Source organism: Lagenorhynchus albirostris, chromosome 7 (genome assembly GCF_949774975.1).
Source record: "Lagenorhynchus albirostris chromosome 7, mLagAlb1.1, whole genome shotgun sequence".
In the NCBI taxonomy this organism is placed as follows: domain Eukaryota; kingdom Metazoa; phylum Chordata; class Mammalia; order Artiodactyla; family Delphinidae; genus Lagenorhynchus; species Lagenorhynchus albirostris.
The window spans coordinates 20670104-20697760 of record NC_083101.1 but is presented as its reverse complement, the minus strand read 5'-3'; the positions used below and the strand labels follow the sequence as shown (position 1 = coordinate 20697760).

The 27657-nt window shown below is 48.7% G+C and overlaps 2 protein-coding genes across 2 annotated transcripts; one reads left to right on the top strand and one right to left on the bottom strand.

The window, feature by feature from the left end:
• Positions 1 to 240: 240 nt before the first annotated feature.
• On the top strand, positions 241 to 18575 carry BSPRY (B-box and SPRY domain containing). The gene is made up of 6 exons (XM_060153332.1): positions 241 to 483; positions 3682 to 3780; positions 8784 to 9014; positions 10160 to 10185; positions 16735 to 16859; positions 18049 to 18575. The coding sequence occupies exons 1-6, from the start codon at positions 241 to 243 to the stop codon at positions 18573 to 18575; spliced, it is 1251 nt and encodes a 416-aa protein (XP_060009315.1).
• Positions 18576 to 21188: 2613 nt separating this feature from the next.
• HDHD3 (haloacid dehalogenase like hydrolase domain containing 3) lies at positions 21189 to 23894 on the bottom strand. The gene is made up of 2 exons (XM_060153331.1): positions 23762 to 23894; positions 21189 to 22276 (listed from the first exon to the last, which is right to left on the bottom strand). Exon 2 carries the CDS (start codon positions 22099 to 22101, stop codon positions 21346 to 21348), a length of 756 nt encoding a protein of 251 aa, XP_060009314.1. The 5' UTR covers positions 22102 to 22276; positions 23762 to 23894; the 3' UTR covers positions 21189 to 21345.
• Between the last annotated feature and the right edge of the window lie 3763 nt (positions 23895 to 27657).

The following is a 27657-nucleotide window of genomic DNA, read 5'->3' as shown; positions in this document are numbered from 1 at the left end:
AACACACACAAAACGCGATTTAATTCAGCAAAAAATCTAAAAGACTGCTGAAGCGGGCGGGGTCTGTCCCGGGGTGGGGGCGGGGTGTGGGCGGACGCCCACCCGGCTGCACGAGCCCGGCAGGAGGAAGAGCCGCGGCCAGCGTGCCGGGCGCTCGGCGGGGCCCGGGGGCGGGGTCAGGGAGGCCCCGCCTAGCCGCCACCTGCGACAGGTGGAGCGCGCGGCGCCGGGCGCTCGGCCATGTCAGTGGAGAGTGCGGGGCAGGGGCCGTGGCCCGGGCCGGAGCAGGGGCCGGGGCCGGGGCCGGGGCCGGGGTCCGAGCCGGGGTCCGAGCCGGGGTCGCTCTGCCCCGAACACGGCCAGGCTCTGAGGTGGTTCTGCTGCTCTGAACGACGGCCCGTGTGCGCCGCCTGCGCGGGACTGGGCGGCCGCTGCCGGGGGCACCGCATCCGCCGGGCCGAGGAGCGCGCGGAAGAGCTGCGGGTGAGCTGACGTGGGAGCTGGTAGGCGGCGGGCTCCTCTGGAAGAAGGGGGCACCAGCGGGGAGGCGCTGGGCGAGACCCAGCGGGGACCCAGCAGCGGGTCCGGGAGTCCAGGCTCCGCAGTGGCACTGGCTGTAGAACGAGGCGGTTAAGGGTGTGGCTTCTGGAGTCCGGCTGACCTGAGTTCGATTCCCGCCTCCATCAGGTCCTCCCTGTGAGTCTCGTAATCTCTGAGCCTCAGTGTCCTCACTTGTAGTTTGGGGGCATTTATTAGGGTTTTTGTGCGATGGGGCTGGCCTTGGGCAATAAAGGGCTTCACTGCTCCAGTTGCCTGGGACAAGATGTGCCCCAGCTTCCGCCCCGTTAGTAACTTGATAAAACTCGGCCCCTCCTCGCTCCTTAGCCCCTCGACTCAAAGCCCCTCCCCTCATCCACCCTTCAGCCTTCCTGGTAAGGTGGTTTCTTTTCCGTTTCAGGATTGGCCTGGACTGTACTTCAAGCCTATTTCACTTGGGTAAACGGAGGGGGTGGGGAAGATATCGGGCGGTTCCTACTGGAACCCTTCACCTAGGGTTTCTTTCTCCCCACCTCCACTTCCAGCTTGGCTCCAAGCTAGCCACCTTCCTGTCACCAACCTCCCCTGAGATTGGAGAGTCAAGTCACCATGGGGCTTCCTGCCTCCTTCCACCCCAGCTGTGGTCCCTGGGGGTTTCCTTGCAATTTGATTACCCTGCTTGATTCTCCCAACCTCTCCCTGGAGTTCTGCCCAGCTGTGAGGCCAGAGGGCTCAGACTGGACAGTAATAAACATACCTGACAGGGTGCTGGGACGAGGGATTCAGTTATTCAATGGCACCTGAAGGCTCCTGGTTGGTCCTACTTGTCACCACTTTCCCCACAGTGATGACGAAAATAAGCTTGGATAATGTGGTATAATGAACTTGCACAATGGATAGAGACTTTGCAAGTTCCAAAGCACTTAAATATCCGTTGCCTCATTCCAACCAGACCTTTGAAGCAGCGGCCCTACATTTTACAGATGGGGGAACGGAGGCCCAGAGAGGGGAGTAACTTTTTCAAGGTTCCTATTGTTCAGGGCCTGAACCAGGGGAGTCATTGACTAGGCCAGAGAAAACCACCTCTGCTTCAGTGGTTGGAGGGAGGAAGTGATGCTAATGGGAGTGAGAATTTAATAAAACCTTAAAAAAAAAAAGTTTCCATCAAGGCTGAATCTGAGTGGTAGGAGTGAAGGCTGGGCCAGGGTGGCAGGTCTGCTGCTTGTTTTGCAATGCACTCTGCCCTGGAGCAGGGCGCCTTCCCTGAACCCTGCTGAGGCCCTTAGCATATTCATCTTCTTTTCCTGGAGGGATATGCCCTCTCTCCCTCCAATTTTGAGTAGACTGGCTTTTTTGCAGGCTTCCCGTCCCTCCAGCCAGCAAAGAAATTTTGCCCCAGGGCAGGATTGTTACTGAACTGGGCAAAATGAGCCCCAGTTCAACAACCTGCCTCTTACCTTCTGGATACCTGCCCTGTAGCTTTTCAGAAGCTAGTCTCAGTTCCCTCGGTCCTACGGTGTGTGGTGACCACAGCTTCCTTCCAGTCGACTCAGTTCTTTAACTGTGTATTTGGACTGGTGAAGTGTAAGACTGATTCCTAATTGTGGTTGGAAGGATTTGCAAGAGCTGCCTAGAAGAGACAGCTGAGTGGCCCTTTGGCAGATGGAACTGGGGCAATGCTCTCAGGGGAAATGGTGGAGGAACTGCCGCTTGGAAGGGCTCCAGTTGTTACCTGGAGAAATGGAGTAGCAAAGCAGGGGCCTGGCCATGTCTCCTTGGGCAAGTAACTTCTCTGTGAGCCTTAGCTTCTTCATTTCTAAAACTCTCCCCTGCTTTCATGGCCGATGCTCACAGCTTCGGGAGCTGTGAGCTGCTGAAACTCTTGTGACCAAGGAAGTGGGTGTTAGTCATTCAACAAATATTTATTCAGTGCCTTCCACGTATAGGAACTCTCTTCCAGGTCGTAGGACATAAAGAACAAGTCAAAGTCATGGTGCTTATGTGCCTGAGGTGGGGGGGTAGCAGATACCAAAAACGGTAAACAGACCCATGATATACAGTCAGAGAGTGAAAACTCAATGGAGAAAAATAAGCTAAGTAAGGGAATGGGGTGTGGGGATGGTCAGAGAAGGCTTCTGAAGAGGTAACATGGAGTCAGGGAGCAAGAAATATATGGGAGAAGACTGCTGGAGACAGAAGAAACAACAGGTGCAAAGGCACTGAGGTCAGGACAAATTTGGTGTGTTTATGGAATGGTTAGAAGGCCAGTGTGGGGAGTGGTAGGAGGTGACATTGGAGAGATATGCAGATATGCAGAGTCCCATCAGGTAGGGCCTTGTTGGCTAAGTTCTCACTGTGGGGGTATTGGAAAGCCATTGGAGGGTTTTGAGCTGGGATGAGACTTGATCTGATTTCCTTACCAAAGGTGGCAGTGGCCAATGGGAAGGGGGGGTGGGCAGTGGTCAAGAATAAAAGCCCAGTTAGGAGACTCTAACAGCAGTTCCTGTGAGAGATAAAGGTGATCTGGGTGGAATAGCAGAAGTAGAGGAGACCAGAAGTGGCCAGAGGAGAGACAGAATAATAAAGGGCCACCAGATTTAAGGATAAAGAGGGAAGTGGGGCCACAAAAGGGGATGATGGACAGTGAAAAGTGGTAAGACTAATGTATTGGTGACTCCATCTAAGCTGAATTGTTGGAATGGAGATTCCAGGGTATGTGATCTAGAAGGATGGGAAGTGGTGGGCAGGGTGCAGGATCCTTGAAATGAAGATTTTGGAAGTTGTATAGTTTTCAATAATGATGAGGTCTGAGATAATGACCGTGGGAGTGGGTGGCTGAGGTGGGGTAAAAGGAAAAAAGTCACTGGAATGGAGTGAATGGACCAGTGTGGATCAAGCTAGTGGGAAGCAGTCGCATAGCACAGGGAGATCAGCTCAGTGCTTTGTGACCACCTAGAGGGGTGGGATAGGGAGGGTGGGAGGGAGGGAGATGCAAGAGGGAAGAGATATGGGAACATATGTATATGTATAACTGATTCACTTTGTTATAAAGCAGAAACTAACACACCATTGTAAAGCAATTATACTCCAATAAAGATGTTAAAAAGAAAAAAAAAGACACCATGGGTGTCATTTGTGTTGCAGAACAAGATTGTGGACCAGTGTGAGAGGCTGCAGTTACAGAGTGCTACCATCACCAAGTATGTGGCTGACATCCTGCCAGGGAAGAACCGGAGAGCAGTGGTAGGTAATTCTTCTGCTTTCCCTCCTCCTCTGGGCCCCCTCCTAGGATAAGACCTCAGCCTTAGGGGCTTGGACCAGTCTATGGTCCCTTCCCAACCTCACAGACTCATTGTGCTGTTAGCAAAGTTGGATGCCCAGGAAGGATGGTTTCCCCTCTCTCTGAGCCTTGGTTTTGCCATCTGGGAAGAGTGGATTATTCCCAGCACATATTTGGTGCAAAGACTCCGATAGAAGATGACTTGCTTCAGGTAAAGGATCAGGAAGGGTAGCATTCCCTTACCATCTTAATTATTTTGTGCTCAGCCCCAGTATTATAAAATAACCTATGGATTTTACATTGCATATTCTTTATGACAATCTTATGCAGTAGATGGTAGTAACATTCCTGTTTACAGATGAGGAAATGGGTCCCGTAGAGTTTAAATGACTCACAGCCTCCTGCCAGAGTCAGTTCTATGAGCTGGGTCTTCTGACGCTCAGCAGGTGATCCCTCTGCAACACCTCACTGCGGATCCTTTATTCAGTTGACTCATTGCCACTGCTACATCTTTACTCTCAAGTATGCCCTTCAAGGGCAGGGGCTGTGAATTTCTTCCTGCACATCCCTCCCTCATTCCCCCAAAGTACATGGAGCAGGCTTGGCACTGTTTTAGTACTGGGTTGGCCAAAAAGTTCGTTCAGGCTTTGCCATACCATCTTACGGAAAAACCCAAATGAACTTTTTGGCCAACCTAATTAAAAAAAAAAATGATTTTGATTGCAAGGAACAGAACCCAGTTGAACTGGCATAAGCGAAACAGAGAATTTCTTGCCCTGATACAAGAGTCTTTCAGAACCTAAAGGGGACCAGAACCAGGAACGAGGAAGCTGCTAGAAGTCTAGGCGGCTGTTCTGTGTACATCTCTGCTTTTCTCTGCACGACGATTTCTCCCTCTCTCACCCTCTTTTTCCTCAGTCTTTTTATTTTCTTGTCTTAAATGCACTGGCTAAGACCTCAGTACAATGTCAAATAGAAGCTTTTGTCGGGGAATACTTACAACATTTTGCCATTTATTTAATTATTTAACAAATCTCTGTGAGCACCTACCACACACCAAGCACTGTTGGTCTATGTGCTAGAGATTCCACAGTGAACAAAACATTCGAAAGTTTCTGTTTTCATGAAGCCTACATTCTAGTCAGGGGAGAGGGGTAATAACAAATAAAATATATGCTATATCAGAAGGTGATAAGTGCTATGGAGAAATATAACAGGAAGGGGGATTGGTCATGTTGAGGATGGGGGTTGTAACTGCATATGCTGTGATCAGGAATCACCTAGTTAAGAAGATTGATATTTGCACAGAATTTACGGGAGGTGAGGGAATGGACCATATATCTGGGAGAAGAGTGTTCCAAAACGGGGAAAAGGCAAGTGCAAAAGCCCTGAGGTGGGGGTGTACCTGGCAAGTTGGAGTAGCAGCCAGGAGGCCTATGAGGCTGAAGCAGAGTGATCCCACATGCCACAGGGCAATTAAGCCTGCGCGTCACAACTAGAGAGCCTGCGTGCCACAACTACTGAGCCCACGTGCCACAACTAAGACCTGACACAGCCAAATAAATAAATAAAAAGTGGAAACAACTTAAAAAAAAAAAAGCAGGGGTCCAAGGACTGAGCTCTAGGGCACTTCAACTTTTAACCATTGAGAAGATAGGAAGAGGCAAAGTAGACCAAGAAGTAGCAATCAATGAGCTAGGAGTAAAACTAAGAGTGTTGTGTCCCACAATAGGTTTCAGGAGGTGGAGGAGATCATTGGTGTCAAATGTTGCAGAGAAATCAAGTCAGGTGAGAAATGAGAATGGACTATTTAGTAACATGCTCATCATTGGAGATCCTGACAAGAGGAGTTTTGTAGAGCATTGCCTTGAAAGTTTGATTAGAGTGGGTTTCAGAGAGGATAGGAGAAGAGCAATTTGGGATAGTTGGCCTAGATGACTCTTGAGGAACTTTGCTGTAGAAGGGAGCTGAGAAATGGGATGATAGCGGAGGGGGATATGGGATCAAGGGGGTAATATGTTTGCTTTGGTTTTTTTTTTTTTTGCGGTACGCGGGCCTCTCACCGTCGCGGCCTCTCCCGTTGTGGAGCACAGGCTCCGGACGCGCAGGCTCAGCGGCCATGGCTCATTTTATTTTACGTTTTCTATGCTTTTTTTCTTCCTTTCCTCCCTTCTGTTGAGTTAATCAACCCCTCCTCCCTCCTTTTCCCCTGTGCTAGCTTGAAAGTTATACCTTCTATTTACAGTCTATTTTCGGTCCCCTTAAGATTTTAACACAAATAAATAATGTCTAAAATGAATCAACCCGAATGATACAAGTACCATAAGAATGCTTTCAGTCAATAACCCCTCAGGTCTTACATGTTGTTGTCCAATATTTTAGTTAAAGTACATCCTTTAATAATTCCCTCATTCATAGGAAATTTTCCATTTCCATTTATTTATTTATTTATTTAGGCTGTGCCAAGTCTTTAGTTGTGGCATGTAGGATCCTTTGTTGCAGCACGTAGAATCTTTAGTTGCAGCATGCGGGCCCATAGTTGCCACATGCGGACTTCCCAGTTGTGGCTTGTGGGCTCCTTAGTTGCAGCATGCATGCGGGATCTAGTTCCCTGACCAGGAATCGAACCCAGGCCCCCTGCACTGGGAGCATGGAGTCTTCCCCTGGACCACCAGAGAAGTCCCAGAAGTTTTCCATTTTTGATCAGAGAGGTCTTTATTGTGCTCTAATTTTTCCATGATGGTTTAGATGAGTATAAGATTCTAAAGTAAATCACAAGCCCTATTCAGGGCAACTAGTTGAGTCCTCAGCTCTTGATTACACTGGTTTTCAGTTTCCTCTCTACTTTTGGACTCCAGGGGATTTCCTTTCCCGAGCTGCCAGAGTAGCTTCACTTTTTTTTTTTTAATTTTATTTATTTATTTATTGGCTGCATTGGGTCTTCGTTGCTGCGTGCGGGCTTTCTCTAGTTGCGGCAAGCGAGGCTACTCTTCACTGCGGTGCACGGGCTTCTCACTGCGGTGGCTTCTCTTGTTGCGGAGCATGGGCTCGAGGTGCGCAGGCTTCAGTAGTTGTGGCTCACAGGCTCTAGAGCTCAGGCTCAGTAGTTGTGGCACACAGGCTTAGTTGTTCCCCAGCATGTGGGATCTTCCCGGACCAGGGCTCGAACCCGTGTCCCCTGCATTCGGAGGCAGATTCTTAACCACTGTGCCACCAGGGAAGCCGTAGCTTCACTTTTTTTTTTTTTTTTTTTTTTGCAGTACGCGGGCCTCTCACTGCTGTGGCCTCTCCCACTGCAGAGCACAGGCTCCGGACGCGCAGGCTCAGTGGCCATGGCTTACGGGCCCAGCCGCCCCGCGGCATGTGGGATCCTCCCGGACCGGGGCACGAACCCGTGTCCCCTGCATCGGCAGGCGGACTCTCAACCACTGCGCCACCAGGGAAGCCCCTGTAGCTTCACTTTTAAAAGGATGTTTTGAGCTATTTTTCCAGCACTTCTGTGTTTTGTTCTGGGAGGCATTTTAGTTTATTCAGGCATATCTTTGGTGAGCAAAGTTTTCTTTTTTCTCTGCTATTTTTTTCTGGGAATGACTCAAGAAACATGTTGAAATTGACTGCAGCCTTCTTGTCCGGGAGTATCTGGTGCATATTGGGTCTGTCCTTGATCCTGATCACAAAGTACAAATGTGGCTGCAGAGACCCACCCATGGGAAAGGCACTGAAGTGGCATAGAGAGAAGAGCAATACCTAATGTAATCAAATATTTATGTGCTGGGCCTTGTTCTATTTACTTTATAGGTATTAACTCATTTAATCCTCACAATAGCCTTATGAGGTTGGTACTATTATTATCCTCATTTGACATATTAGAAAACTGAGGCACAGGGAAGATAGTAATATGCTCAACGTTCCACAGATAGTAAGTGGAACAGCTAAGATTTAAACCCAGGCACTGTTTCTACAGCCTAATTTCCTAACCACTGCGTTATGTTGCCTCAAAAGAACACTGGAGTTGGAGTCTGAATCTCTGGGTTCACTTGGCCATTCAGTTAGCCACTCTCTCTTCTCCATTGGGTAAATTGTGGGTCTCAGTTTCTTCTGAAGCAGGTCTTCGGGGCAGGGAATGAGGAGAGCTGCTGGCTACCTGTGACTTTCTGGCATGAAGGAAACAGTTCTGCTCTCACTTGTCTGGCAAGAGTGCAGGAGCTTCATGCAACAATGCCTTTGAGGAGGATTGGTTACCAGATGGCATTGGTATAGGGGAATAGTGTTGGACTGAGAGTCAACAGAACTGGGTTCTAGCCCCTGCTCTGCCATTGACTTGGCATGTGAGCACTACCAAGAGATTTTTTACTAGTTGGAAGGAACTTTCCCATTCAGTCATTCAGTAAATATTTGAGCACCTACCCTGTGCTAGATGCTGTGCTACCTGCTAGGGGACACATGTTAACTTCATTGACTTACAGTTGATTTCAGCCCTCCTGCATGGAAGGTGAGAATTCTATCATGGAAGCAGTTAGAATGAACAGATTTGGGAAGTAATGAGCTTTTTGCCCTCAGCCATGGCCAAAGTATTAACTGGACTACTGTTGATGTGCATCCTGTTGATGGGGAAGACTTTTTAGTCCTTTCTGCTCTGCAGTTCTATGACTCTCTGACCTTGGTCTCTTGACCTTGGGATTTCCAACTGTGAAAAGCAGGTGATTCCAGCTGATCTGTAAGTCCTGCCCAGCTCTTTCATTCTGTCATCTTAGCTCCATGAGATATGGCCTGGATGTCTGTATCTCAAAGTTCTTTACCCTAAACCACATTTGGGAAATCTTAGGGCTTGGATGGTTTAAGCACTGCCTTTACTGTACCCATGGCAGACATTGCTAATCAATCTCAGCACTCCTTCCGGCTGAGCCCAAGCCCTCCTAATCTTGACTGGGGCTCTGCCAGGACTCCTCATTTTACCTTTTGTCAGAGCACAGCCAGTGCAGCACGGGAACTGGTCATCCAGCGGCTGGGTCTGGTGAGGAGTCTGTGTGAGAGCGAGGAGCAGAGGCTGCTGGAACAGGTGCACGGTGAAGAGGAGCGGGCCCATCAGAGTATACTGACACAGCGAGTACACTGGGCCGAGGCACTGCAGAAGCTCGACACCATCCGCACCAGCCTGGTGGACATGCTCACCCATCTGGATGACCTCCAGCTGATTGTAAGTCAGGCAAGGGTGAAGACACAGCCAGTTGGCCAGACTCCCCCAAGGTCTGAAAACATCGAGAATGTTTATTGGTAGGAAGTAGGTGGAAAATGATAATTTGGAAAAGGGATGAGACAGGGCAATAGAACTATATGGATGTTTTTTTTGCACTTGGTAATTGTTCTTTCAATAGTGAGCAAATATTTACTGAGTGCTTGCTGTATGCTAAGCATTGTGCTATGGGGTGGAGGTATAGGATACAGCTGTCAGCAACTCACAGCCTTATGGAAGAGACAAATGTATAGAACTGATAATTAGGATATGGAGGGATACGTGCTATGGTAGAGGGCACTACTGGGATGTGGGGCCCCTGCAGTCCAGCCTTGAGGGAGTGGTAGTCAGGGAAGGTTTCCTGAATTAAGCAACTTAGAAGCTGATGCCTGAAAGACAAGAGTCACAGCTTTATTAAAGGAAGTGGGGAGGATGAGAGAGACCAGAAGCTTGAAGAGAACACTGCACTGACAAGGGGTCCACTGCAAGTACAGAGCTCATCCTCACTCCTAACACCCAGAAATTACCATGGCCAATATGCTGGTACATATCCTTTCAAAGTATTTTATATATATATGCAGGTACCTGCAGTTCTAAGGTGGCAGTGCTCCATCTGAGTAGATGTGCCAAGCAGAGAAATGAGAATGTGGAACGACCAAGCTGTCCCGCTGCAGTTCAAGGGGGGCAGTTTCTGTGACTGTCCCAGATGGTGCGTTTATTTCATTACACAGCTTCCATGTGCCGAGCACATTCTGCCGCAAACCTTGGGACAGTCACAATAGAAGATTCAGAAAGAGTCCTAGCCGTTGAGCCGGTGACAGGCTTGGTGGGGGATGAAATGTTGAGTAAATATGTGATTGTCCTGAAGTGTAGCTGAGGGAAACCCAGGATGCCATGGGACACAGGGGACAGAGGGGTTCGCTGATGGGGGAGGTATGTGAAGAAGGATCCATAAAGTTTTGTGCGGGGTCTTAAAGAAGGAGTAGACGTTTGTATTCTAGAGTTTCTGTCCACGTGGAGCCCTCCATGCAAGTTGATTATATTTAAGTCTTGATGACTGCCTGCTGGGTTTCTGGTGCCAAGCCTGACTCTGCTTTCTTTTCTCACAGCAGAAGGAGCAGGAGATTTTTGAAAGGTGAGTATGGCCCCCGGTATTTGCTCGGGCAGTCACGGAAACCACGGCCTTAGGCCTCTACTTAGTCCATTGCCATCAGGCCCCGCTGCTCCTGGGAGGAAGCTCATGGCGGGCAGCTGAGTACCTTCCCTGAAGCCAGGCTCAATGGACAAGGGTCTTCCTGCCCCTAGCTTGGAGAGCCACTTTAGACCCATGTGGAAGGGCAGTGAAATAAATAATGAGTCAGAGGCTTGCCATGGGCTTTCTTAAATATTATCCTATTAAAAAAACGTACAGTCACCCTGTGGAAGGGGTTTCCCACCCCCATCTACAGATGAGAACGCTGAGGCTCAAAGAGGGGAAGGGACTTGCCTAAGCCCCAGAGCTGGGGCTTGGACCCACACCTGACACCTGACCCAGTACTGTCTTCTCTACCTCACTTCCCCTTTCTCTGATGAAAGAATCTTTGAAATTTAAGTCTGCATTACCACTCAAAACTTCATTTTAATTATGCAATAATAAAAGAATTTCACCAGACCCTAACTGAGTTCTGAAAGGTTCTGAGATCCAAGAGCTTGAGGAAGTGGCCAAGAGGGTGTAATTTTCCAGGCAAAGAAATTAAATTCTTACACTGTGTGTGTGAGATTTCAGAGCTGTACTTGGGGAGCACAGTCTATTCTTCTTTATTTTTATATTTAAGTTCAGTAGCCATACATGTGCATGGGAGAAAAAAAATTTTTCACCAGTTTAAAACCATTTAAAATTAAAAATGTCTCCATCACCTCTTCCCAATCCTGTTCCCAGTGGTGATCAGTTTTAACCGTTAGATGTGTGTCTTGTAGGCTTTCCTGTGTTTAGTCATAGAAGAGTGTGTGCGATTCTTTTTTCCTCTTAAAATTTTTTTTTGAAAACGTAGATGGGATCGTTTTATACTTGTTTTATAACTTATCAGGCTATCTATCTTGGAATCTTTCCATATCAGTACATTTATATTTACCTCACTTTTTGGAAAGTCTGAACTATTCCACAGTACAGATGTTCCTAAATTTAATTTACTATCTCCTTACAATCTTTCCATGCTTCTGCTAGTCTTCTCGTTCTCCTTTATCTTCATCATCTTCCTTTAACAGTCTGTCCTCAATATCAAGCTGATCTGATTTTTGAAAAAATGTTTTATCTTTATTTTTTGTTTTGAAACATTTTAAACTTACAGAAAAGTTGCCAAAATAGTATAATGAACTTAGAAATATTTTATTTATTTATTTATCTATTTATTTTTGGCTGCTTTGGGTCTTCGTTGCTGCGTGCGGGCTCTCTCTAGTTATGGTGAGCGGGGGCTACTTTTCATTGTGGTGCACAGGCTTCTCATTGTGGTGGCTTCTCTTGTTGCGGAACACGGGCTCTAGGCGCACAGGCTTCAGTAGTTGTGGCACGAGGGCTTCAGTAGTTGTGGCTCATGGGCTCTAGAGCGCAGGCTCAGTAGTTGTGGCGCATGGGCTTAGTTGTTCCGTGGCTTGTGGGATCTTCCCGGACCAGGGCTCGAACCTGTATCCCCTGCATTGGCAGGCGGATTCTTAACCACTGCGCCACCAGGGAAGCCCTGAACTTAGAAATATTAATTGATAATATTTGGCCACATTTGCTCTCTCTGTTTCTTATCTGTCTCTTTTTTCCTGTCTGTCATCCTGTCTGTCTGACTATCTATCTATCTAATGTATATATAAAACAACTTATTCTTTTCTGACCTATTTGAGAGTAAGTTGCAGAAAGCACGACTTTTAATCCCTAAATACTTCAGTGTGGATCTCCGAAGAACAGATCTTCTCTTACATAACCACAGCATACTTATTTATTTATTTAATTTTGGCTGCGCTGCACAGCTTGTGGGATTTTAGTATCCCAACCAGGAATTGAACCCGGGCCCTCAGCAGTGAGAGCGCGGAGTCCTAACCACTGGACCGCCAGGGAATTCCCCCACGGTGTACTTATTAAATTCAGGAAATCTCATGTTTATGTAATACTATTATCTAATATACAGTCTGTATTCAAATGTTGCCAGTTGTACTAAGAATGTTCTTAACAGTGTTTGGATTTTTTCCCTCTGATCCATCTGGTCTTTTTAAATCTGTAATTGTGCCTTAATCTTTTATTTTCTAAACACTTTTAAAGAGTCTAAGGACAGTTTTATAGAATATCTCGCAATTTGAGTTTATTTAATGTTATCTCATGATTAGATTCAGGTTATGCATTTTGAGCAGGAATATTTCATAAGTGATGTGTCCTCAGTCCATCATACCAGGGGACACATAATGTCATTTTGTCCCATTATCAGGGATATTAGCGTTTTTTTTTTAATAAATGTATGTATTTTATTTATTTAATTTTGGCTGCATTGGGTCTTCGTTGCTGTACGCGGGCTTTCTCTAGTTGTGACTAGCCGGGGCTACTCTTTGTTGCGATGCACGACCTTCTCATTGCGGTGGCTTCTCTTGTTGCGGAGCACGGGCTCTAGGTGCACGGGCTTCAGTAGTTGTGGCACGTGGGCTCAGTAGTTGTGGCTCGCGGGCTCTAGGGCACAGACTCAATAGTTGTGGCGCACGGGCTTAGCTGCTCTGCGGCATGTGGGATCTTCCTGGACCAGGGCTTGAACATGTGTCCCCTGCATTGGCAGGCGGATTCTTAACCACTGCACCACCAGGGAAGCCCCAGGGATATTAATTTTTTTAATTGAAATATAATTGACATACAATATTATATTAGTTTTTTTTAATTGAAGTATAGTTGATATACAATATTATGTTACAGATGTACAATATAGTGACTCAATTTTTAAAGGTTATAATCCAGTTATAGTTATTATAAAATATTAACTATATTCCCTGTGTTGTACAATATATCCTTGTACTTTTTTTATACATAATGGTTTATAATTCTTAATCCTGTACCCCTATCTTGCCCATCCCTCCTTTCCTCTCCCCACTGATAAACACTAGTTCTCTATATCCCTGTATCTTTTTTGTTATAGTCACCAGTTTTTGTTTTTTAGATTCCACATATAAGTGATATCATACAGTATTTGTCTGTTTGACTTATTGCATTGATCATAATACCCTCCAGGTCCATACATGTTGTTGCAAATTTCTTTTTTTTATGGCTGAGTGGTATTCCATTGTATATATGTACCACATCTTCTTTATCCATTCATCTGTTGATGGACACTTAGGTAGCTTCCATATCTTGGCAATTGTAAATAATGCTGCTATGAACGTTGGGGCTCATCTATCTTTTTGAATTAGTGTTTTGGTTTTTTGGGGGTATATACCCAGGAATGGAATTGCTGGGTCATATAGTAGTTCTATTTTTAGTTTTTTGAGAAACCTCCATACTGTTTTCCACAGTGGCTACACCAAGTTATATTCCCACCAACAGTGTATAAGAATTCCCTTTTCTCCACATCCTTGCCAACATTATTTGCATTCTTTTTTTTTTTTTTTTTGCGGTATGCCGGCCTCTCACTGTTGTGGCCTCTCCTGTTGCGGAGCGCAGGCTCAGCAGCCATGGCTCATAGGCCTAGACGCTCTGCGGCATGTGGGATCTTCCCAGACCGGGCCACGAACCCGTGTCCCCTGCATCGGCAGGCCGGACTCTCAACCACGGCACCACCAGGGAAGCCCTGGATTCCTTTTATTTATTTATTTTGTTGCCTGATTGCTGTGTCTAGGACTTAGTTTGCTTGTTTATTCACTTATTTAGTATCAATATAGACTCACTGATTCTTATTTTATCAGTGCATTATAATCTGTTAGTACTATTATTAATTTTGATCTTCAAAATCTCTCAGATTTGGCCAGTAGGAGCCCCTTCAAGCCAGATCCTTTGTCCTTTTGACAACTCCTCATCATTCTTTGAGTACTTTCTTGCTTTCTGGCACAAGAAGATATCCTAGGCTCAACGTGTTCTTTTCCTGCCTCAGCCTGGAATCAGCTAATTTCTCCAGGGTGTCTTGGGTTTTTTTAGTGGGGAATCGTATTTAAAAACCAAGATTGAACCATTAGGTGTGTTCATTGCTACTAATGCGTCATTGCTTCCAGGCCTTCCCAGTGGACAGCATACAGAGCTAGGGAGTGTGTGTGCATGTAACTTTTTTATTCCTGAGTTTGTATCACAACTTCTAATTCCAATCAGACACCACAGGATTTTTCCTTTCCAATATATTTATTCATCTGTTCAGTCCTGTGATACATGCAATGTTGTTTGAGAGTTGCTAAACCCATAGTATGATTGACACACCTACTAGTAGAGTTCAAGATTTGTTTGTAGTCCTTTGTGCCTTTGTGTCTTTAGACTGGGGGTGCATACTCTCAAAGTAGAGTCGGTTCTCCATTTCCATGGTTTCCCCATTCATAGATTCAACCAAACATGGATTTGAATGTTTTTGAATCTGCAGATGGGGAACCTCGGATACAGAGCTTGACTATAAGGGACTTGAACACCCCATGGATTTTAGTATTTGTGGGGGGTCTGGAACCAGTCCCCCAGGATATGGAGGGATGACCGTACTGTTTTCAAAACCTGTTTTTTTGGCCCCCAAGGTTATTTCCACATCTGTGGCTGAACTCAACCCTGGCCTGCCACGGCAGCAGGTTCCCCTGCACAGACTGGGTATTCTGGTCCTGGCCAGGGCCCTGCTGTGTCCCAGCCCCATTTCACTCCCGCTCCTTTGGGGTCACGAGTTTTCTCTTCTGTACCATGAGGTACCTGGAGCAGCTGGTTCTCTGGACTGTAGTGTCTACGATTGGCCTCAGATTTGCTCTGATGATGATTTAGCACGGCTGACTCCAGCTCCTATTTCCTCCTCACCTGTTGGCTGGGGATTCTCCAGAGCCAGCTTCAGTGCTTTGAGGAGATGGCAACAGAGCCTCTCTTGTCCTGACCACAAGGAGCCTTTGTAACCAAAGCCTGCTTTCAGCTTTTCTAGGGCTCTGTTAACCTCGCTCCTCCCAAGCCAGAGCAGTCAGTGTCAGTCTTAAAAAAAAAGAGCTCACATCTATGAGGAGACATGCCCCACCCTCTCCCCCCATCCTCTGTTTATGGACAGAGCCACAAGATTTGGGGAAGAGAGTGTGTGCTGTCACTTCTCTGCTGCCTGAGCTCAAAGGCCATCTTTGGGATTAGAGACAGTGGGAACAAGAGAAGCCACTGCAATGAGAACCCCGCTTTTAATATATTTTCTACTAAAAATCAAGCTGTCAAGACAGGAAAATATTACTGGTTTTGTTATGACAAGAGAACAGGTAAGAATTGTGAATTCATAAAGGATGAAAACACAAGACATTGTTCTCATTATACATACAGTATACATAAGCTGATTAGCTGTGGACTATTAAAACATTTAAGATGTCACACACACATGTACATTTAAACAAGAAACACAGGACAATTTTAATCTTTGATATGTCATAACTACCAAGAGAAAGAACATCACTGATTTGAGTCTAATTGTTTTCCTGGCATACAATCATTATATAGGCCAGGCCTAAAGCATACTGTATATTGTTAAAGACATCTTTAGGCAAATATAAACATTCTCATTTGGGAGCTTTTTCTCCCTACCCAAACTGGCTTTCTCAGAAGCCAGTTCAGAGGTCTGTGAAGCCCTGTGGCGAACCCTCACTTTGCCCCACACCCCTTCAGATTTTACTTCAAGTCAGGGGAAGGATTATGTTGAATGGTGCCTGGATCCCAGCCTGGGTTTGTTCTGTTTTTGCATGGAGGCAACAGTTGAATCCAGGTCTTCTTTTTAGCTTGGGTGCTTTCTCTGAATCTCCGTTCTTTCCTGTCAAATGGAATAACAACTGCCTCCCAGGTTATAGCAAAGATCATATGAGATTCTCCATAGAAAACAGCAAGCCCAGAGCCTGGCTGCTTAATAAATGGCAGTACTCCCCTCCTAAGCATCTTCTGTTCCCAAATCCCTTCCAACAAAATCCAGTCCCCCCTGTGAGCTGAATAGAGGTAGTTATTGGGAGCAAAGTGCTATGACTACTTTATGGTTGGGGTGATCACTGATAGTTCCTTCTTGCGTGACCCTTCGGGGCTGTTTGCATTTTAAGAGGAGAGGAATGGCTCTACCTTCTGACCACACCAGTAGATTTTGCTGCAATAGGGTTTGTAGGAAGGCAAAATTTTCTCCACGCAGGTCGGTGGAGTGGAAAGACTACGGCACAAGAGGCTCAGGTCCTCCTCCCAGTTCTGCTGCTAACTCACCAGAGACACTGGCAAGTTGCTTCCCCCATAGAACACACTGACTACAAGTTCTAATACTGACACCAAGTATTTACCTCCCTGTAAACCGTGTGCCTTGATGGAATTAAGGCTCCAAGGCATAGAGGGAATGCCCACCTTCTCTTTTGGCTCCACCCCCCTTTGTGGGCTCCTATGTGGGGCCTGTCTGCCATTCTTTGTGTCACCCTCGTGGGAAGAGGATTTGACTTCTGTCCCCATCCTGTATTGATCCAGATACATTTCTAGAACCTTCCTAAATCTTTTTTTTTTTTTTTCCTGCATAAGGACGGAGGAAGCAGAGGGCATTTTGGATCCCAAGGAGTCGGAAAAGTTAAACTTTAATGAGAAGTGCACTCGCAGCCCACTACTGACCCAGCTCTGGGCGACAGCCGTTCTCGGGTCCCTCTCAGGTCAGGAGCTGCTGGAGCCTGGCACCAGTTGGAGTAACTGGGCTTCTGTCTGTCTGTCTGTCTGGGGTTTGCTGCTGGGTCACAGTGGGGACCGGTGCATCTGGGATCTCAGGTTAAGCAACCAGTGATACTGAATGCAGGCTTGTCTATGGAGTCAAGGTTCTGGACAGGCCTGGGGCAGCTGGGCCAGGTCCTCCCTGTTTCCAGACCAGCCTGCTCTGTGCTTGGGTCTGGGATAAATCTTGTTCCTGGAAATTACGTCCTCCTTAAGTCCTGCCCTAGTGCAAGAGCTCAGTATTATTTCTTGGAAACCTAGTTTCTCTTTAAGAAGATATAATTGATGGGCAACTGGAGAGCATCTTGAGCGAGAATTGAGCTTCCCGGATTCGTCTCACTTACTAACTTAACATTGATCAGGCCAGCTAACATGGTCTCCTGCCTCCAGGAATTCCCCGAGTGGGAGGGTTCTCAAAGCAGGCTTCCCCCAAGCTAGATGGAAGCTCCCACACTGCCCGTTGTGGTATTTTCACAATTCACAGAAAGGTTAGGTTAATGGATTGAATTTTTCTCAGTTTTAATCCTCCCTCCCTGCACGTTATCCCTAAAACGTTAGTACAAGCTATAGCTCATCTCTAGATTCTGGTGTCCAGTAGTGCCTGATCTGCCAGCAGTCCCATTTAGATAGTTGTAGGAAACTGCATATCTGATGCTTCCAAGCCTCCAGGAACCGTGTCGCTAGGACAAGTCTGATCTGGAAACTGCAGATATGCCCAACTAGAATGCGGTATATCAGTGTTAGATGCTAAATGTAGGAACAACGTGCTGGGTCTTCATTTTGCCCCTGCCACCAACTTGGTGTGTGACCTCGGGCAACTCGCTTCTCCTCTCTGGCTCTTATATCTATCAAAGTTAACAGATGAGCGTCTTGGACTATTAATAACTACTGTGGTCATGGCCACAATTTATTGAGCACTTACTAATGCTCGGCACTTTACATGCATCATCTCATTTGATCCTCACATCCACCCTGTGATAAGTCCTATTCTGATCCCCATTTTACAGATGAGGAATCTGAGGCTCAGAGAGTAAATGGCTTATCTGCCAGTGAGTGGTGAGGAAGCCCTTTGCTACGTGGCCAGGTTAGGGCTGAGGGTGGGCCTTGGGCAAGTCTGAGAATTCTTTCTGGCAGGCACGGAGGACGTGCGTATCAACGAGAGGACTGTCAGCCCCTTCCTGCAATTGTCAGATGATCAAAGGACCCTGACCTTCAACGCCAAGAAGTCCAAGACCTGTGCAGATGGCCCGGAGCGCTTTGACCACTGGCCCAATGCCCTGGCCACCACTTCCTTCCAGGCTGGGCTGCATGCCTGGACGGTGAACGTCGAGAACAGTTGTGCCTATAAGGTGGGTGTGGCCTTAGGCCAGCTGCCCCGCAAGGGTTCTGGCAGTGACTCTCGTCTGGGCTACAATGCCTTCTCCTGGGTCTTCTCCCGCTACGACCGGGAGTTCCGTTTCTCACACGATGGGCAGCATGAGCCCCTGGCACTGCTGCGCTGCCCAGCTCAGCTGGGGGTGCTGCTGGACTTGCAGGCACAGGAGCTGCTATTCTACGAGGCAGGCTCGGGCACGGTGCTCCACACCCACCATGCGTCCTTCCCTGGGCCCCTCTTCCCAGTCTTTGCTGTGGCTGACCAGACCATTTCCATCGTCCGCTGACCTTTAGCCATGGGGAGACCAGGTCTACCTCCCCACCACTCTTTCAGGCCATATTTCTACCCAGTGTCTTTTTCCCAGATGTTGCCTGTGCCCAATGGGCAGCTTTTAGGAGGGGTTCTGGGTACAACCATTAAAAGCCAGGTATCTGTGGGGAACCTGCTACTCCCTGGGCCTTGGTTTCCCAAATGCACTGTGCATCTGCCCCTCTGAGGGTGTCTTGTTCACCACTTTCTCTCTGGCATCCAGCATGGTACCTGGTGCATAGTAAGCGTGCGATAAATATTTGGCCAGCAAGTGGACGTATGGACGGACGGATGGATGGGTGGATGGACAGGTGACTGGATGCACGTGGTAGACTCTTCTGGAGCAGCACTGCCCCCAGTAGATGCCGTTCTCTGGCAGAAAAGCCTGTGGCTGAAGCTCTGTCATCCCCTCAGTTCGGTGTTTCTCAGTCCTTTTCATGACACGGCATACAGAGGAAATATTTTTCTAGCACAAGGACAACCTGGAAGGGATTTAGAACTCCTGCCAGGCTGCTGTTGGCCAGAGGACTCCGGCCTGTAGGGCTGTGGCCTCACCCAGCTTTTGCATAGCCACTGGGAAGACTGAGGGGACCCTGTCTCCAGGTAGCCTGGCTGCGGTACACCCATCGGCAGTGCTGTCTTGGACTAGGCAGGGCTCCAGCCAGCACCCACCCGTGGCAACAGGGATGAGCTTTTTCCCCAACTGCAGCTGATGTGTGCTCCCAACTAATGCCTTCTCTAACATAATGTGGGGACCAGGGTGAAGCCTTCAAGCCAGAAAGGGCTGAGGGAGTAAGAGGGCCAGCCTTAGGGAACATGTACATTATTAAAGGTTTTCAAAGACTGAAAATTTCTTCCATGTTCTTTGTTGGTAATTGGGCAAATCTCCCAGGTGCCAGCTCAGATCTTAGTGGTATGTTTGCTGGGAAAGGGATATCTTCCTCACCCCCATCCACGTTCTCAGGTACAGGTGGGAGGCAGCTCAGCATACACAGCTGAAAGAGCCTGGAGACAGGGTTCTGTGCCCTGCATTGCGGGGACAAAGGGCAAGTCCTCTGAGGAGGTCACTTTAGAACAGTGGTCCTCCCATTTTGTTTCATCTGGGAACACAGTTCAAAGGCAATCTTACCTGCAACTTACCTATAAGGCTCTTGGGCTCAAAGATGTGGGCCAGAGGCTTCCCTGGTGGCGCAGTGGTTGAGAGTCCGCCTGCCGATGCAGGGGACGTGGGTTCGTGCCCCGGCCCGGGAAGACCCCACATGCCACGGAGCGGCTGGGCCCGTGAGCCATGGCCGCTGAGCCTGTGCGTCCGGAGCCTGTGCTCCGCAACGGGAGAGGCCACAACAGTGAGAGGCCCGTGTACCACAAAAAAAACAAAAACAAAGATGGGGGACAGAGCCCTCCCCACTCTTCAGTTTGCTCAATAATTTACTTGAAACACCAGGTGGATCAAATCAACTTTTTCAGTTGACATGACTTCTGAGGCCCTTGCAGCTCTGAAACCACAGCTCATGACCCATCTCCTCACTGCATGACAGTTGGGAATTAATGTTGGGTCGCCTGGCCTCAGCACCAAGCCCAAGGAAGACAGACCCACAAGAGGTTCGGCCAAGTCTGAGAAGAGCTTCCCTGCCTTTGCCTGGGCACAGTCTCTGCTCAAACCTGGGTCAAAGCCAATTTCTTCTACTTGGCACCCAAAGGCCCCCAGGCCATGCTCCCCCAACCACCAGTCCAACTCCCCACAGCAGTCTTCAGTCCACAGTTTGTGCGCCCACTGCCAGGAATGCCCCTCTTATCCCTCTGCCCATCTACAGGCCACCCCCAGCTCAGGGTCCACTCAGAGTCGTCCCTGCCTGTTGGCACCAGAACATACACTGTGTATGCCTGTTTGTGTGCTTTTTACTTGTGGTACCCCCTGTGCCTGGCACTGGGCAAGGCACAGGTGTCCAGTAAATACGACGTAGAGAGGTGTGTGAAGGGGGAAAGGCAGGAAGAGACATGGAATTTTAAAAGCCTAACCTACTTCAATCTCCAGTGATTCCCCCCATATTCCCTGCACTCCTGCCACCTCGTGTTCCAGTCCCTGTTCCCTGTGCTTTCCCACCCCCAAGCTATTCCTATGACTGGGGCGCCCTTCAGGACCGCCATCCTTAGGACACCTTCTCTGTTCTCCCTGGATCCCCACTGCATTATGCCTCGTGTGACATGGATCCCATTCTACTTGTAACCTCGCAGTCAAGCCAATGGGCTTCGGGGTGAGACACGCCTAAATGAGAACTCCAGTACCCGCAGGTACTAAGCTCTGATCTCAGGCTTCTCAGCGGAGAGTCGCAGAGGCTTCAGGGCCTGAATGAAGGGCCCCAGGACCTCTGCTTCAACCCTAGCAGTTTCTCATTTTTCCTGATTTGCATGTTGGGGTTCCACATAAGCTCTCCCATGACGAAAGGCCCTGCTGCTAAAAAGAAAGTTTGAAAGTGTTGGTTTTGAAGCTAGTTGGGCCCTCATGAATCTTGTTGGAGGTGAGGGGGGACTCATGGTAGAAAATGGACACAGGTGTGAGGAATGAAGCATCTCAGAGACCAGGAGCTCGTTAGTGGCGCAGGGTTGAATGCCCCGCATTCACTGCTTTATAGTCGGAATGCATTATGGAGGCTGCGGGGGGTGGGGGGGTGAAGGCCAGATCTCAGGGAAGGAAGGAGCTCCCTGTCTCCAGTGTCTGTTGGGCCTGACCACTTCCCTCGCCAGGCTCAAAGCCCTGGGGGTGAGCCCTCCAGGCGGTCAAGGGCAGGCAGGAGATGGGACAGTGAGGGGAGGATGTGTTCTTGGGGTACAGAATCCTTGACCGCAGGGTCCAAAGGCTCAGGGCCAGCCACCAGGAAGCTGTGCATACCCACGGCCCGTGCTCCCTTGTAATCACATTGGTAACTGTCCCCAATGTGGGCTGCCACTGCCGGTTCCACCTGAGCAAGGCGCAAGGCCTCATGGAAAATGCGGGGATCGGGCTTGGGCCAGCCGGCAGCCTCGGAGGTCAGAACAAACTCGAAGTGTTCCTGCAGACCAAGACCCGCCAGGATGTCCTCCAGTCGTCGGTCAAAGTTGGAGACCACTGCCAGCCTCAGACCTCGTTTTCGGCACCCCCTCAGGGTGGCCTCAGCCCCCTCCAACACCTGCCAGGTGCGGGAACTGCTGAAGTCCTCGTACAACTGGTCAGCGATGGGGGCCACAGCCTGGGCATCCCGAATGCCTGCCTGGTGGAAGGTCTGCAGGATCACATCCAGCCACCACTGGCGGGAGGTGAGGCCACGGCTCAGGCCATAGCTGGGGAAGCTGTGGCTCTGAGCCCTATATGCCCGCCCGAAGGCCTGTCCCAGGGCCGCGGCCTCCACCTCCAGCCCGTGGGCCCGGGCCTTGGCGGCATATTCCTCCCCCACGGGGTGGCGGAGCCTGAGCAGCGTGTCCTTCACATCCCACGTCAGCAGTTGTAACTGGAGCCGACGCGCCATGGGTCTGCAGGAGGGGGGCCAGGCCACCCCACTTCCACCTCTGCCTCAGGTCCGGGGGCCTCTAGGGGAGGTGGAGCTGGACGGCACCGCGCCCAACAACCTGATGGTCTTCTCTTTCCAGGCTTCGTGGGTCAGATCTGCTGGCACTTAGGTAACGTCTTCACAGCAGAAGATCCTGGAGTGTGAGGGCAAGTGAGGTGGAAGTTCAGGCCTCGGAGTCTGAGACAGACTGGGTTCAAATTCTGACACTGCCAACTCACTGTGTGACCCTAAGAGTGTCACTCTCTGAAGCCCAGTCTCTTCATGTGTAAGAAGAGCACAGTGACTCAACCTCGTAAGACTGTTGGACTAAATGAGATTATCTGTTCACTCCACCTATTATGTGCTAGATGTTGGGAAAGGGACAGATTTCTAGGCCTCATGGCATGCACAGGCATTAAAGAACAGAGGATACAGCTATCGGACAAAGAACTACATGAATACTTAAGCATAAAATGAAGACAGCATGTACCATGAGGAAGGATATCAATCCAGAAACCCGATTTAGTCTTTGTTGTCGGGGAACTTCCTAAGCAAGTGACGCGTCAGTGGAGATCTGAGAAAGCCTATTCAGGAAATGGAGATGATTAAATATTCCTGGCACTGGAAACAGCAAGTGCAAAGGCCCTGAGGCAGGGCAAGGAGTCTGGTGCTTTGGGTAGATAGGGGCCAGCTCAGGCAGGGCCTCGTAGGTCAGCTAAGGAAACAATTATTATGACTGCTATTACTATTGTTCGGAATATGAAAGACAGCAGAGTCTTTGCAGACCATCTGAGCCACCCCTTGACTGTTCAGCCGGGAAAGACTGAGCCAGAGAGGGGCAGATATTCGCCTAAGGTCACAGGCAGCCAGCGGCACAGCCAGGACTAGAACCCAAACCTCCACATTCTCTGGCCAGTACTCCCTTCCACTGCTTAGACGTACTTGGATTAAAAAAAAAAAAAAATCTGATTTTAGTGAACCTGTACAGCCCAGGACAAAAGGCAGGACAGAGCAGCCTGTTCCTACCTGTCTTAAAGCCTCTCTCAGCCCCAGATGATGACGCCTGCCTGGGTGGAGAGCCAGTGAAGGATTACTGACCCAGTGCACAGAAAACAAATTCCTCAGCCTAAAGTCTAGAGGCTGGACGCAGCTTCTTGCCCCAGACGGAACTGATTCCAGACATGCAACCTGTTCAGCTAAAAGTTGAGGGGCCAGAGTTCAGAGTGCTGCCAAGTTGTTGCTGAGGGACGGACTTGGCTGGTGAATCTGGGGACAAGCCCTAGAGGAAGTTTATCAAGGAAATGAATTTAAGTCAGTCTGGAACTTAGGGAGACCCGTCCAAAGACCCTCTCACTTTGCAGATAGGTAGACGGAGGCCCAGAGAGGGGCGGGAACTCGTCCAGAGTCACGCAGGGAGCCACTGGCATAGCTAAGACTAGAACAAAGGGCCCACAGCGTTTTCCATTTCTGGAAGCCGAAGTTGGGGCCTCCGGCTGCAGGCCTGAATTGCTCACTCTCCCTCCCCACCTCCAGGGTTCGGTGAGGCCAAAGTCCAGGTAGCCTTCTGCTAGAGCGACATCTCTACCCCTGCGGTATGCAGCGGAACCTCCCGCGCCAGTCCCCGGGGCACACGACCCACCTGCCTCGCGGGGAAGCCGGTCAAGAAAGAAGCCGCAGCCGCACGCCCGCTCGGGAAAGGGGGCAGCAGCTCAGCGGCGACCCTCTTCTCCCGTGTCCCAGCACTCCGCCGGCCTCCTCCGCCTGCCTCCTCCGCCTCGCCTCGCCCCGCCCCCTCCGCCTCGCCTCGCCCCGCCCCGCCCCTACGCTTCGCCCCGCCCCCTACGCTTCTCCCCGTCCCCTACGCCACGCCTCGTCCCGCCCCGCCCCCTCCACTTCTTTCTGGCTTCTCCGCTCGTTCCCGCTGCACCTTCGCCTTCCTCAACCCGGAACTCTAGTCCCCCCTCACCGTGCTCCTTTGCCCTCCCCGTCCCTTCCGTGACCCTCTCTGCCCCTTCTGAAGACCCACTCCTCCTCCCAAGGATCCGGACACCGCCCCCCACTCCCCGGAGGTAACCAGCCTGATTTGGGAGGGGGGAATTTGGGTCCCGGTCTGGCTTGCTGAGTGCTGGGTAAACTTGGGCAAGGCGCTGCCCCTCTCTGGTCTGAGTTCCCCGTCGGTACTAGGAGGGAATTGCTTTCAGGTGGAAACCTGTCTTAACCCAAGACAATTTGCTGAGGGTAGAGTCCTCTGCAGTAACCTGCTGATTTATTTTTTCTTTTGATGAAAAAAAAGTTGTCGTTCATCTCAAAAACGTTTGAAAATACAAAGTGTACAAAGTGAAAAGCAAAAGCCCAACCTCATTCATTCACTAACTGCTTATTGAACATCTACTCTGTGCCTGACCCTGTTCTTCACGGAGGATATAGCGAGAAATAAGACGGGGTTCCTGCCTTCATGCAACATGGCATGGCAGACAAAAATCAAGATTTCAGAAGTGGTAAGCGCTATGGAGGTAGAAAACAATGGTTTCATGAGCAGTGACGAGGGACCTCTTTGGATGAACCAGTTAGGGGAGGAGCAAAAGATCTGAATGGCAGCCAGGTGAAGCTTAAGGACATGTACAGCTGAGCAAGGGCAATGGCCTCCCCATTTCCCAACCACCTCCCAGGGATTGCTGCAGTTTTGGTTGTTATGCTATCAGACATTTTTCTAGGAGCACACAAATATGCATGCAATCTTCTTTCTTCCTTCCCTCCACCCCCCCCCCTTTTTTTTAAAAATAAAAACAACACATCCTTCTATATGCCAAGGCTGGTCTGTTCATTTCATTCAGAACTGCCTTACCCTCACTGGGCTCAGGCCTGTGAGGAAACACAAAGGTCAGAGTCTCAGATCTTGGCTGGCAAGGGAGAGCCTGACTCCAGGCCTTTCTTTCTCTGAGTAACTTTTTCAGCTGAGAAAAGGGAGCCTTACATGTCACAGGAAAGCCAATGAGAGGTCCTGCTATTTTGAAACAAGCTTCTTTTTGATTCGTCAGTTCAAAAATGGGTCCACTTCCTGGGTATAGTTTCCTTCCTAAGGCAGATGACAAATTCCTAGGGGGTTTCATCCTGTGATCTACCCTGTGTGGACTCTGGCCTGGTGATTGCTCCTGGAGGGACCTGGCCTGTCACAATACTGGCTGCTGGCTTAGGTTATTTCTCTTTGAGAAACCAAGCTTCTTACATGAGGGCTTTTTCCTTGAGATTCTCATCCAAAAGCACTAAGTAAACCCAGGCTGGGCCCACCACACACACATCTCTCTCTCTTTAAAATTTCATTTAGGGAATTCCTCGGTGGTCCAGTGGTTAGGACTCCATGCTTGCCAAGGGTGCGGCTTCAATCCCTGGTCAGGGAAGATCCTGCAAGCTGCGTGGCGTGGCCAAAAAAAAAAAAGAAAAGATCAAATTTCATTTACTTATTTTTTAACTTTTATTAAAATATACATAGAGAAAAGTGCAAAGAAGTGTATATGTCCTTGAATTTTTACGAAGTGAACATACCTATGCAGTCAGCACCAAGACCAAGAAAAAGAACATCTCCAGAACCCTGGTGTCCCTGTCCTCTCCAAGTCACTTACTCCCATGAAGGGGAACCACTACGCTGACTGCTAAATTCATGGTTATACTTGTCTTTGAACTGTATCTAAATGGAACAATACAGCATGCACTATTTTGTCTTGCTTCCTTTGCTCAAAATTTTAGTTGTAAGATTCATCCATGTTGCTTTGAGTAGTTACAGGTCATTCATTCTCCTTCCTGTGATATTCCATTATATGAATACCCCACATTTTATTGTTGATGGGCATTTGGGTTATCTCCAGTTTTTGGTTATTACAAATATTAGAAAATGTTGCTATGGACATTCTTGCACACATCTTTTGGTCACATGTGTACACATTTCTGTTGGGTAAATCCCTAGATGTGGAATCACTAGGCTATACATATGTGTATGTCCAGTTTCAGTAGATGGGGCAAGTTTTCTGAAGTGGTTGTACCAGTCGTGTGAGATTCCACTTGCTCCACAGTCTCAAAAATTGGCATTGTTGGGCTTCCCTGGTGGCGCAGTGGTTAAGAATCCGCCTGCCAATGTAGGGGACACGGATTCGAGCCCTGGTCCAGGAAGATCCCACGTGCCGTGGAGCAACTAAGCCTGTGCACCACAACTACTGAGCCTGCGCTCTAGAGCCCGCGAGCCACAACTACTGAGCCCGCGTGCCACAACTACTGAAGCCCACGCACCCAGAGCCCGTGCTCCACAACAAGAGAAGCCACTGCAATGAGAAGCCCGTGCACCACAATGAAGAGTAGCCCCCGCTCACCACAACTTCCGCGCACTGCAAGGAAGACCCAATGCAGCCAAAAATAAATTAATTAATTTTTTTTTTTTTTTTTTTTTTTTGTGGTACGCGGGCCTCTCACTGTTGTGGGCTCTCCCGTTGTGGAGCACAGGCTCCGGACGCACAGGCTCAGCGGCCATGGCTCACGGGCCCAGCAACTCTGCGGCATGTGGGTTCTTCCCGGACCGGGGCACGAACCTGTGTCCCCTGCATTGGCAGGCGGACTCTCAACCACTGCGCCACCAGGGAAGCCCAAATAAATTAATTTTTAAAAAATTGGCATTGTCTATTTTTTAAAAAATTTTAGGCATTCTGATAGATGTATGGTGGTATCTCATTATGGTTTTAAGTTTAATTTCTCCGTTGACTAGTGAAGATAAAACCTTTTCATGTGTATTGGCCAAGTTTTCACTTAATTTACATGAATAACACATGAATATATCCTTGTTAGATAAAATACATGAATATAAAAATGCACTTCAAGCTAAGGTAATACATAAAAGGAGAAAGTCCCTCTAAAAGCAATCCCTCACCTCTACCCCTTGCAATCCCTCCCTGACTTTTGAGCACTGGGCTTGGAGTTAGGAGACCTATATCCAGCCTTGGTCTGCCACTGACTTGTGTGAATTTGGACAAGTCCCCTTTCTGAGTCTGTCTCTCATCTATAGAATTAGAATGGTTACTTAGTAACCTAAGTGGTTACTTAGGTTACTAAGGACCTCTTTACTTTGATAGTCTGAGCACTGTTTCGGTGATTACAAGAAACTCCATGTGTTGGGAATGGCCATTTGCCTGCATATCCATTCTCTCCATCTTCCTTAGTAATTGAACCCCTGAGTTTTAGCTGAGTACAGGGCTGCCCCACCAGGCTCTGTTTTCCAGCCTCCCTTACACAACTAGGTGTGACCCTGTGACTAAGTTCAGACAAGGGCAGAATGGTGTGTACAACTTTCAGGTTGGGCCCTTGTAAAGAAGCGTCATGCCCTCTTGCCCTTCTCCTCTTTCACCTGACTGAAAAGAGGACCTGATGGTGGGAACTGGACCCTCCATCTATGATCACGAGATAGAAGCGGAGATGTGTTGAGGATGAAGAACGAGGCAGGAGCCGTGACCCACCACCCCATATAGCTGACATAGCCTGGACTACTTAGAGAGA